The sequence below is a fragment of the Schistocerca gregaria genome, chromosome 8 (genome assembly GCF_023897955.1).
Source record: "Schistocerca gregaria isolate iqSchGreg1 chromosome 8, iqSchGreg1.2, whole genome shotgun sequence".
NCBI lineage: Eukaryota > Metazoa > Arthropoda > Insecta > Orthoptera > Acrididae > Schistocerca > Schistocerca gregaria.
The window spans coordinates 199,573,886-199,586,371 of NC_064927.1; the positions used below are offsets into that span (position 1 = coordinate 199,573,886).

A 12,486-nucleotide genomic window follows, 5' to 3' on the forward strand; every position below is an offset into this window, starting at 1 on the left:
ACAATGGAGAATGTTGCGTGTGAATGGTACTTTGAGATGAAGAAATTGATGCAGGACAGGAAATTGTGGTGAGCTGCATCCAACCAGTCGAAAGATGTACTATTGCTGACAAGGTAACTGAGATTGAGCACAAGCATGAGGGAGAAAATTGGCGTGTTTTTATCTTGGGAAAGTCTCATAGGAAAACCCCAGTCATCGTGGAGCAAAGAAATGCAAGGGGAAGTGACATTTTGGCATGAAGGAAGGAGAGGGGATTCAGCATAATGCAATGGGAACATAAGTTATAGTCAGGTAGAGGGTGGGGGACTGGTGAAGATCAAAACCATTGGGTTTTTGAGAATGAGGGATACATTATGTGCAGAAGGAGTTCATATCTGTACAGTTAAGAAAAACTAATTATTGTTTTCTCTTTTTCTTCAGAGGAGAAAGAGAGGGGAAAGGGCAAGCTGCAGAGTGCAGATTGTGTAGGATGTGAGGAAGCCACGAAAGTCAACCACTTCATGCTGAACATCATGACCAACTCGGTGGTGCTGTTGGTCCTAGTAGCATGGAAGGTAGTGGGCAGAACAGAACATTTGCTACACTGGTTAGTGTGCTTAGATCAGCAAAAATGCCAAATGGAGGTCCATCCATTTTCAGTGGCAAAAATTCAGAATTGTTGACGTACATTGTGAAATTTGTACTGTATACAAACTAGAATTTGTACTGTATACAGCCCAAAAGTGGTGGATGAAATGTTGAGCGGCAGTGATGATGTTTGTTTGAGAGTGAAATAACAAAAGTTCATAATGATGATTACCCACCTTCTGCCTAATAAACACAATAATTGTTCTAACACTTCAGATGGGGGGAGAAGGGGTGGGGCAGTGGAACATGCACCCTGATTTCCTTTACATTCCTCATAGCCATTCAATCATCTCGTAGACCGCTGTAAATAAAAAGATACTGATCTATTGATTTCAGTTTATCTCGAAGCGCCAATGATTCAGTGAAGGCCCAAGTTATACTCTGAAAATATTTAAATAAATTATTGCCAGTTATTGTTTTTAGTTTATTACTGTCAGCATATTTTATGTCCCATTCCTCTCATAACCAAATTCTCTGCATATCTTAAAGAGTATTTTCATCATTTTCTAATCTTTTTAGTCTTGGTTAATAGCAAAACGAAATGAGTAGGGGGAGCTTTGTGTAGGCTGTTTGACAGTTGTGTTACTTACCTTTTTATTGTGTGATTGCTGTGTGATTACCAGTTTCAGTAAGCAGTTACCATAAGCAGGCAACTGTTAATGTATGGTAAGAGAAAAGTGAGTGCCAATAGATTTGTCGTATTGCTTCTGAATTAAATAGTCATAATGTTCTTTTACTTAGTCCTTTTATGAGATGTGTTGTTACTTTGGTCTTCATTGTAAATATTCATTTGATATAGCTCTTGACACTAATCTATCCTGTACAGGCATCTTATCACTGCGTAGCTATTGTAACCTATGTTTATTTAAACTTCTTTGTTGTATTCAAGCCTTGGTCTCCCTCTAAAATATTTACCACTTCATACACACACACACACACACACACACACACACACACACACACACACACACACACACACACACACACACACACCTCCACTACTGTCCACTACCAGATTGGCAATTCCTATCACCTGATCCCTTCTTTTAGTCAACTTGTACCATAAATTTAATTTTCCCCACTACAGTTAGTACTGCCTCATTCATTTAATCTACCAAGCTGTTTCTTTTTGTCTGAACTACTTATTGTCCATGTTTCACATCTATACACTGTTACTCACCATGCTTCAGAAAAGACTTCCTAACACTTAAATTTATATTTTGTGTCAAAAAAATTCTATGTTTCAGAAACACTTTTCTGCTGCAACCAGCCTGTATTTTACGTTCCGTCTACTGTGACCATGATTAGTTATTTCACTGTCGATTTAGCGAAACTCATAGACTAAAACACACACCAGTAAAAATCTGATGCAGAGATCTCACTTTTGATTCCTGGTGACCACTTCCCTCTTTCCTGTTGTGTGTAAGGGGTTCTACTCCAGGGATACCAAGAAGTTGCCTGATTAATAAATACTGAGTCACAAATCACCAAGTTGCATCAAATCAAATGGAATGTTCTTGGTTGAGAATACCACAAAGTATTTATTTACTATTAAAAATCATTTCTGCAGCTTCTTGCATTGGATGAGTCACTTATTGTCTACTCCTTGCACATTCAGGTTGACGATGGAGACTACACAACAGCAAATGCATGGAGGACGCTGCCACTGCCGAAGGACAACAGGGTGCTGAGGCTTCTGGCAGATGCAGGGGCCAGGGTGCCCACAGAGGAGCAAGTCCATAGCGATGCGGCCTTATCAACAGCCTTAGACATTAGTACCTTAGCTATCATAGATAGCACAGAAGACGTAGCACTTTCTAGTCAGGTCAGCAACAGTGGAGATATCAGTTGCATACATCCAGTAGTCTACATTTTATAGCTCAAAATTTTTTTCATTTATCTTAAAATAAAAATTGTTGTACACAAGGTAGGAGTGAATATTTTTCTAGTTTGTACATGACATCCTTGAAGAATGATTGTGGAAACTCTACCAGGTAGTCATCTGCTGCTGCAACAGTGTGTTCTTTGGACTCAAAACCTTTTTTCAGCCACAATTCTCTTCAGATATAGGACAAGTGGAAGTTGGAGCATACCAGAGGTATTGTGATAATGGAGAATATTTCAGAAATTTGTAGTTGCTAAACTTTCTGATATCTCATTTCCAACACATTATTATGGATATGTATACATCTATGTCTGCATCTACATGACTACTCTGCAGTTCACACTCAAGTTCCTGGCAGACACTTCATTGAACCATTTTCACATGCTTTCTGTACTATTCCCCTTTCAAAAAGTGTGCTGGAAAAACACGCACTTATATATCTCTGTGCAAGCTCTGATTTCTCTTATTTTGACAATAATTTCTCCTTGTGGCTACTCCTTCCCTCACCTCCGCCTGTAGCAGCAGACAGTGGGTTGTGCAGACTGAAAACCAGCAGTCATCCCATCATGCTCGCCGGTCACTTCTGCTGGAGGTGGAGCTTAGATGGCCATGCTTTCAAGATGCAACGGCCATCTAACCATCACTTAGGCAATCTCTTTTTCCCCTTAAATGAGAATCGTCTCCCGGGAGTCCTCTCAGAAGCTCGCTCATGCAAAGCAACATGGCTCGCGTCATCGTGTTCCATTCTTTGCCATGGTACACACAAACAGCAGAAGTCTTACTCCGCGTCCAGTGCCTGTGTTCACTTAACAATAGGAATGTTACCACATTTTCTGCACCACCTCCCTGAACTGTTTTCCCCTGAGGTGCTTCCTTTGATTGCGGATGTACAAAGCCTGATGCTGGATGCCTGATTTGTCCCCCTGGATCAACACCTTTAATACTGCGTGCAGTGAAATAGTGAACTGAAGTGCAGTGTGCACCAAGAGGATTAGGTGGGTTTAATTACTATTCCGTTCATCACCATTTTGGCACCCCTTTGCTGCCAAGCCCGCCACTGAAGTGGATTTTCCCATGCTGCCAGATGATACTGAACAAAGGCTGTAAACCGTTAATGGTCCTCCCTATCCAAAGACTCCACTACAAACAAGTGCCCTCCTAGATTAAGAGGCAGTAACTCATTAAATTCTGCTGTAGTTGTTAGCTTTTAGGAATATCATCTTTGAATCGGTTCGTGCACTTCTTCCAGCATGCCCAATTATTTATTGTTACCTTCCTTAGTGGTGCCCTTTAGGAACATAGAAAGGAACCTAAATCGTTCCTTCACTGATGGACCCCTCTGAACCAATGTGCAGAGTCTCATTACCTAAACATGCTGGTTTTTCTTTTTTATTATTGTTCCAATTAACACACTCCGCATGCTCACAAAATCTGTCCACTTTGGGTCAGCCGAACGCATCCTGCTCGCCCCTCCAGCCATGCCTTGCACATATGACCGTGAGCTGCTAATAGTTCACGAAGCCATCTGCTATTTCTGATCATCAGTTAAGATAAGCATCTTTATAATTTTCACACACTACTGCACCCTCTCCCCTTGTTTTTGCAAAAAATACATAGACCAGATCTCACAGTGACAGCTTATGCTACAGTAGTAGATGGCACAAGTCACTACTGATGTCCGGCATGTTGCTGGCCTTAACAACCTTATGGCAGGTTGCCTTAGCTGTTCATGTGCCATCACGCAAGCCGTAGATGACAGTGTCCTAGCCGCTGCTCAAGAGGGGGATGTGGATCTAGCCCATGCCCCTCAGAATGCTAACTCTGGCCTCAACTTCCAGCTAAGATCCACAGCTGACTCTGATCATAAGATCTGATGTGATGTCCTTGTGGACCCTTCATAACCTGATGGTCCCAACGATCGCCCCTGCCATTACTACTCTCCCCCCCCCCCCCCCCTCCCACACACACACCTGAAAACTCATACTTCTGCCATCCTCGTGAAACAGTACTTCATCTGGCTGGGCATTCAGTGTGACTGCAGCAACTGGGCCCCATCCTGTGTTCCATGCCAACATACCAAGGTCGGGTAGCATGTTCACTCCCCTGTGGCCACCTTCCCCCACACAACACTGGTTCACACACATTTACCTCAACATTGTTGGCCCACTACTAGATAACTAGATACCAGGAACAGGCTCCCAATAAGACTATACCAGCTGTACATGAATGTTTATTAGTGATAAACTATCATAGGAAAACAAAAAGGCATAGTAATCAGGTTTGTCCATGTCAGTGAATTGTGCAACATGGCTGCTCTAAAAATATATAATACACTTGTTTACGGTCACAGGTTCGAATCCTGCCTCAGGCATGGATGTGTGTGATGTCCTTAGGTTAGTTAGGTTTAAGTAGTTCTAATTTCTAGGGGACTGATGACCTCAGATGTTAAGTCCCATAGTGCTTAGAGCCATTTGAACCAATTCACTTGTTCTGTAGGTCAGCTTGATATTTGAATGTATTATGACAAACATTTTAACTAAAACAGAATTTACTTGATATCAATATCACTCCTGCATTAAGTTGAGAAATTTTCACCTTGTTCTAATATGCAGACTTGATTTCATGCTTTTTGTTAGTTGTAAATTGAGAAAACAAAATTTATGACTATAAGGCTGTAACACAGATAAGTATTAATTGGTGTCTTCATGTGCTTGTGTGAAGAGCACGAGAACCTGGCTATGGATGTCTCGGGTTCAATCCCGAGTTGGGAAAGGGAGGGGAGATTTTCCTTGTTCCTATCCTTCCAGGGTGGCACCAGCTCCATTAAGCCTGCTGTCAGATGAATGCCACGGATCATTCCCAAGGGTAAAAGGGAACTGGGGTGATGTGCTTGCTGCTCTACACCTCCTAGTGCTTAAGTGAAGGAGGCCTGTACTCCTTCTGCGGCCAGTGCAATAGCCCAGTCACGGGCGTATGCCACAGAATTTACCTTTGCCCTTGCCTTTACCTTTAGCTGGTATCTTCATGGTTTTGTTGTGTACATTTTGTGTATTTCCTTGGTTTACTGTCAATCCTTGCTCTGTGTTCAGTAGACTTGATTCACTGCAACAGGTATTGTATTCTTCTATAATTCACTGAGGAGAGGAATGTTATCAGTAAATCATTGACAGGCCTTTCACCCTGAACTTTAATCCCAGTTTGGAACCTTTCTTTTAATTCCACCATTGCTTCTTCAATGTACAGTTCGAACAGTAAATGAGAAAGACTGTATCCCCCTCTTACACTCTTTCTTTTAATCTGAGCAATTTTTCATTGTTCTTCCATTCTTATTGCTCCTCCTTGATTCTTGTACATATTTTGTGTGTCCAGTTCATAGATCCTATGCATTAACCTAAATAATAATTTCGTTGGCAGTTGACTCAACAAATGTAGGAATTCCAAAGGAGAGTCCTCTCTCTGTTCTGCATTGTGTGATTGCAAGCCTTCCAAAGTTCTGTCAGGGCTGCGACTTTAGTACTGGGTACTCTGTCTCACTGTCATCCTGATTTATTTCAACAGACATTTCCTCTTCTTCGTACAGTCCACAGTGTACTCTATCCACCTATTTCCTCTCTCCTCTATGTTTAACATTGGAATTCCTTATGCACTCTTAATGTCGATAACTTTGATTTTAATTTCACCAGAAGTTATTTTGACTTTTCTGCATACTGAATCTGTTCTACCAACAACAGTTTCCATTTTGCTTACTTTCTATATCTACAATAACCATTTTATTTGAGATACCATGCATTTACTGTGACTTTAATTCCTAAGTGACTGGCACTGCTGTATACCTTCCTTTTCTTGACATTTTTGTATCTCTTCCTTTCATGGACCAGTTGAATTATTTCTTCTCTTACTCGAGGTTTCTTTGCAGTTAGTTTCCTTGTGCCCATATTCATCTGCCCACCTCCTGTGACTGACCTTTTTAGGAAGACAGTTTCCCTTCAACTGAACTGCCAATAAGGATTCATAAGTATTCATTATTGTAATATTTACAGCCTCAGAGAATTTGAAACACACCTCACCTTCCTCAGTACTTCATTATCCCACCTCCTGGCACAGTTATTCTTCCTGACGACATTCTTAAATTTTAGCCATCTCCCCACAATTTTTAACTTGTGAGCAGAGATTATATCTGTTTACAGATATACTGTACAATCGAACATCTGATTTTGGATTTTGTGTCTCACTGTGATATAATACATCTGGTATCTTTCTGTGTGTATAGGACTTTTCCAAGTACACCTCCTCCTCTTGTGATTGTTGAATAATGTGTTTATCATTAATAGTTAAACTTAATTGCAGAACTTAGAGAGTTCCTTCTCTGTCATTCTTAACACTGAGCCCATATTTTTCTATAACTCTCTTTGCTATTCCTTCTCTTACCGCAACATTCCAGGCCACTATGATTATTATATTTTTGGTCTTCCATTACATACTTACTTACACACCCAGTCCACACATATACCCCCTTTATCTTCTTCTTGTGGTGTCGGTGTGTGTACCTGAACTACTGTTATTAATTTTGGTATGCTGTCAGTCCTGATGATTTGTCCCTGGAGTCATTCATGGTTTCATATCTGAATAAAACTTCCCAGTCTTCAAGCCATGTAATTTTGAATAAAGTACTTCAGTTTCCAACAGCTCTCTCTGCCATCGTCAGCACAAGTAAAAAGCTGATGATTTTCACAGGTAGGAGCCGGATTCCATCATCCTGACGACAACATATTTCGGCGGACCATCTGGCTGCCATCTCCAGGTGAGGTTGAGTGCACAATCACGCCGGAACTGAAGAGACCTCAGATTCGGCGGCTCCTTTATACTGCGGGTACTGGCCGTTGCGTGTGCACGAGCAACGGAAGAGCTGCCCTCTGTGAGGCAAACTGTCGAAAGCAAGGAATCGCAAAATTAAAATGCAGCCGGTCAGAAACCAGACCGTTGTTGTTCTACCTGTGATAAAATAGGATTCCATGTCTCACTTAAAGGAAAACCTTTATCTCTATTAATAATATCATCAGACAGACGCATTTCAATTGATTCTTTCAATATGCAATCCCAGTAACGGGAAGCTGAGGCAATAATTTGCATCTCATTATAAGACATATTGTGCCCTTCATTAAGACAGTGTTCAGCAACGGCTGATTTCTCTGGCTGGAGCAGACGTGTATGCCGTTGATGTTCCACACATCGATCTTGAACTGTACGAACAGTCTTTCCAATGTAGACCTCTCCGCAGTGACAGGGAATCTTGTATGCTCCAGGCTTCCTTAGTCCGAAATCATCTTTAACCGATCCAAGAAGGTCTCTTCAGTTCCGGCATGATTGTGCCCTCAACCTCACCTGAAGATGATTGCCAGATGGTCCACCAAAATATCGTGTTGTCGTCAGGACGATGGAACCCGGCTGCAAACCCGTGAAAATGATCAGTATTTGATACGCCGGGAAAATCTACGTTATCACAAGTAAAAAGCTACTGACTGCCAAGGCTGTTATACCTATACAAGAATAGGTAGCGATATTTTTCACATAGGAGAATTTGATAGGTCAGCTGAAGTGATTCTTTTGTTTCACAATGCAGATATCCGTAGATGGCAATGCCAGCCCTCTACGCCCTATCTCCCCCGTAGATCCATTGCTGGAACTACTAGGGGCAGACGGAGATGTGAACCGAGCGGACTCTGGTGGAAGGACGCTGCTGCACGCCCTTGCTGCCGAGGGAGATGCAGCTCTACTGGCGCTGGCAGCCGCCAGGCCTGGTGCCTGTCTGGAGGCGACTGACAGGTACTGTCTGTGATGGATTCAACAGTCCACAAATATTTATTGAAGCCACTGTGTTGCCACTGAGGAAAATTGCTTTGTTTTCAATGAGTACTTTTGATTTTTGTAACATCTAATAAATTAATGCTGAAAATCCTTCACTAATTTCATCTCTATGTTTGTGTTATCAATGACCTGCTCCTATAGCATAATAAGCAGAATGCTAGCTTGTGAGGCAGGAAGGTATGCGAGGCCCAGATTGTAGCCATTTGGTGGATTAATGCCTGTGGGCTGTTACACAAGTCAGGCTTTGTGTGGTTTTACACATTATCCTACACTCATTTAGGCTATGCAAATTCTGACTTGGAGAATATTATATACAAACAGCTGAAATATGATAACTTACAGAACAAAGTTTACGCAGTAAACACACAGATGCCACCCACAACCTCCCTGAAGGGCATGTGGCAACAGAACTAAATAACAAAATAAAATTTGCCATATTCTGAAGGAGGGGGTCCCATACTAAATGACTTAAATTGCTAGTGAAAAGAAGAAGATCAGCCTTGGAACGTCAGAGTTAAAATTTAACTGGATAGGTCAGAAAATTGAGTCATTGCAAGCTTAAACAGAAAGGAAACTGGAGGACAGTCCAATCTTTCACAGTAATTAGACTAAGTCCATACTCACAAAGGGTTGCTTTATCCGCACAGCAAGGAAGTTCAATAGAATGCTGCAATGCAATGTGGGTAGTATATGTGATAGATATTATTATATGGGAATGTCTGTGGCAGTGGGCAGAAAATGGAGATCTGCCTCGCATAATCAATATTGTTGAGCTTTCAATTGAGGAATTCTTACATTTGTTGTCAACTAATTTTGTAATCATATCAATAGATTCCTTTTATTAAAGGTCTTAATTCATTGTTTTTTGTAACTGAATGTCATGATATATCGTGTCACTTGGTATGCCTCAACATTTTATGACAAAATTGTATGGTTTCCTTTGAATGTTTGCTCTCTGTTTTGCAAGTATCTGTTTCATCTGTTTGTACTGCAATCTCCTTTGTGTTCAGGAAACCACTGTTGTAGATGTTCATCTCGTGGAATGAAAACCACTTACAGCTGTGTGTAAGGTCCTTTATTTGTAAACACAATTGGTTTCATAGCTTAGAACCACATCTTCAGGCGGGTGTATAAATTACATCACATGAGACCCAAAAGTGGGGTTGTATAGAAGGCCCAACATCTGCTTCCCCAATAATAGTAATCAGTCAAGTGAGCGTACATAGTGTACTTGCCATTTGCTCCTCCAGGCTCAGGGCTAACGTGTTGTCGCTTGGAGCTCATATAGTGCAAGGAGATCTTGCTATTGAATTTTGTCTAGTTATTATGTGACAATATGTTCACATGGCAGATTACTATTATTTGGACAGTGAATGTTGAGTGTTATATACATCCCTACTTTTGGATGTCTTATGAAATTTCTCACACCTGAAGATGAGGCTTTAAGCTATGAATCCAGTTGTGGTTTCAAGTAAAGGATCTTAATCTGCAGCTGTTTTTGGTTTCCATTTCACATGAATTTGTTTATACGTTTTCCCAAATAGCATCGTGAAATGTACTCTTAATTATATTTTCTTGTTTTAATGTCTAGTTTTAAAATTTTTAGGACTTCCTCAGAGTCTTAGCAGTTGTTTACATTCCAGCATGCCATCCCTACAAAATTTATGAAGAAAGTGTGCATCACACAATCATTACATGAAATGAAATGGCAGATGCTGGTGTGAAAACATGGATTGTAATGTTAGCAGATTCTATGACATAAAACTAGTGTGTTGTACTGCATATTATATGCACTGTAGATTTCTCTGCCATGTTAAGCTTTTATTACATGATAGCGATTTGAAAAAGAAAATTATATGTTTAGTGCCATCTGCTAACCTTTACATTTGAAAATGTATTTTCTGCAGTGTGAAATTAGCAGACTAAGTTTGCCTTTAAACAACAGTGTTAATGAAGAGTAAGAAATCTGAAAATTAATGTAAAATGTTTCTTCTCCCCTTCCTTTCTCATGCTCATCTTATACAAGAAAACAATGAGAATCATGACTCATCAGCGGAAAAATTACCGTATTTATTTTTAGTGGAGACCATAATTCTGAAATCAGTATCATCCATTCATTGGGTTGATTGCCTTTGAATTGTCCCAGAAATTCTCTATATGTGTGCCAGTAAGGTCAGTGATTGTATAGTCTCTTCTGAAGGGCTTAAGTAAAAAATCCCCAATAACAGTGTTCTAAAATTATTAATATGTGTATGTGGCAAGCAGTCGTAGAAAAGAAAAATTCTATCCAGGCTCTAATGGACAAACTTGATGCTCATACTTGAAAAACATGAAAAGTTTTGATGACTTCTTCTTTAAAAGTGAGCAAAATAATGCTTAGCTTTTTGACATACAGGACTTACGTTTAGGAGATATAATTTTCAATCCTCTATCTGCTGACACAGATTTAGGTTTGCCCCATTTTCTTTTTGCATCTACGTGGATGCTCTGCATATCATATTTAAGCACCTGATAGAGGGTTCATCGAACCACCTTCATAATAATTCTCTGCTATTCCAATCTCAAACAGCGCACAGAAAAAACCAACACCTATATCTTTCTGTGTGAGTTCCAATTTCCCTTATTTTATTATGAGGATCAATTTCATTTGCTTGGCATCAACAAAATATTTTCGCATTCAGAGGAGAAAGTTGGTGATTAAAATTTCATAAGAGTCTGCCACAATGGAAAACATCTTTGTTTTTTCTTTAAACTTTCTCAGTGCGCTCTGTTATTACTATCTGGTAAGAATCCCAGACCTCACGGCAGTACTCCAAGAGAGGACGATAAATGGCAGCATCATCTATGAACAACCTAAGGTAGCTGTTCAGATTGTCTCCTAAATTGTTTGCATGAATAAGGAACAGCAGAGAGTCTATAACATTATCTTGGGGAATGCTAGAAATCGCTTAAGTGATGCCAAGCCAACATTGGGATGATTGCTTCAAGAAAACCATTGCAGTTTCCTCTCATATCCAATTAACTGATGTAGTTCTAATGTGTAATTACCTGCACAGCAGTGAGACATTGAACTCTACCTTTCTCCCTTCTACTCCTGTCACACATAAAGAGGACAGTAGATATACCACTTTATATATAGCCACAAGATTCTGTGTTTTTGGTATCTCACCTCAGCTGTATAGATTCTGTTTACTTTCTGTTTCTTCTATTCCACAGGCATGGGCAGACACCTCTGAATCTGGCTGCGAGGCATGGGCACGCTGCAGTTGTGGCAGCCCTGTTGGCGGCAGGGGCACGCGCAGACCATGCGGACTGCGATGGCTGGACTGCGCTCAGGGCTGCAGCCTGGGGTGGTCACACTCAGGTAATTACTGACTTGTCAGATTCTCAGTGGTTAGTTTTTATTCTTATTATTGCATGTTATCCTGATGATTGCATGTTGAAGGGAAGTATGAATTATTTGTTGTACTTTACTGTGGCAGAGATGAATTATCTCATAAACAGATGTTGACGTGAATCAAAATAAGATTTTGAACTGCTGATATTTGCAGTAAAGAAATATTTAAGGTAATCTTGTTGCTTCCATAACACTTGATAATGGGGACTTCAGCTATAAATTATTTTGTTTTCAAGTGCACATGTTATATGCTGTGGTAATTTCCCACACAGCTTTGCTTGTTGCTTGTTTTATTTGCAATTGATTTCAAATTATTCTATTACTTCATCTTCAGGTGCTTAGGCACAACTGAAATACACCCACAGGTAAACCTTGTTAAACAGCTGTGCCTGAAGTTGAAGCCATAAAGGCTTTGAAATCAATAGCAAATAAAGAAAACAACAAACACAACTGAATGGAAATTAGTATGAAAATGGTGTATATGCTCCAAAACAATATATTTGAGACATATATGCATCCTTAATGACGTAGTATTATAAAACAATGGAAGCTCCAGGTTGGAATATCAAAAATGCAAGGAAAAGATAGATTGCTACCTACCACAAAGATGATGTGTTAAGTTGCAGACAGGTACAGTTTACAAACACTTCACGCTAGCTTTCAGCCACAGCCTTCACCAGAAAAAGAAAAAGAAACAGAAACATACACACAT

General features: G+C 40.2%; 1 protein-coding gene across 8 annotated transcripts in view; it reads left to right on the forward strand.

Moving 5' to 3' along the window:
* The window catches only part of LOC126283943 (ankyrin repeat domain-containing protein 50-like), a 471,892-nt gene that overhangs the window by 370,010 nt on the left and 89,396 nt on the right, over nt 1-12,486 (forward strand). For all 8 annotated transcript variants that reach the window (XM_049982337.1, XM_049982338.1, XM_049982340.1 and 5 more), the window contains exons 9-11: nt 2,246-2,452; nt 8,133-8,335; nt 11,594-11,741. In XM_049982337.1, the coding sequence (XP_049838294.1) occupies nt 2,246-2,452; nt 8,133-8,335; nt 11,594-11,741 (558 nt within the window). The remainder of the gene's footprint in view (nt 1-2,245; nt 2,453-8,132; nt 8,336-11,593; nt 11,742-12,486) is intronic.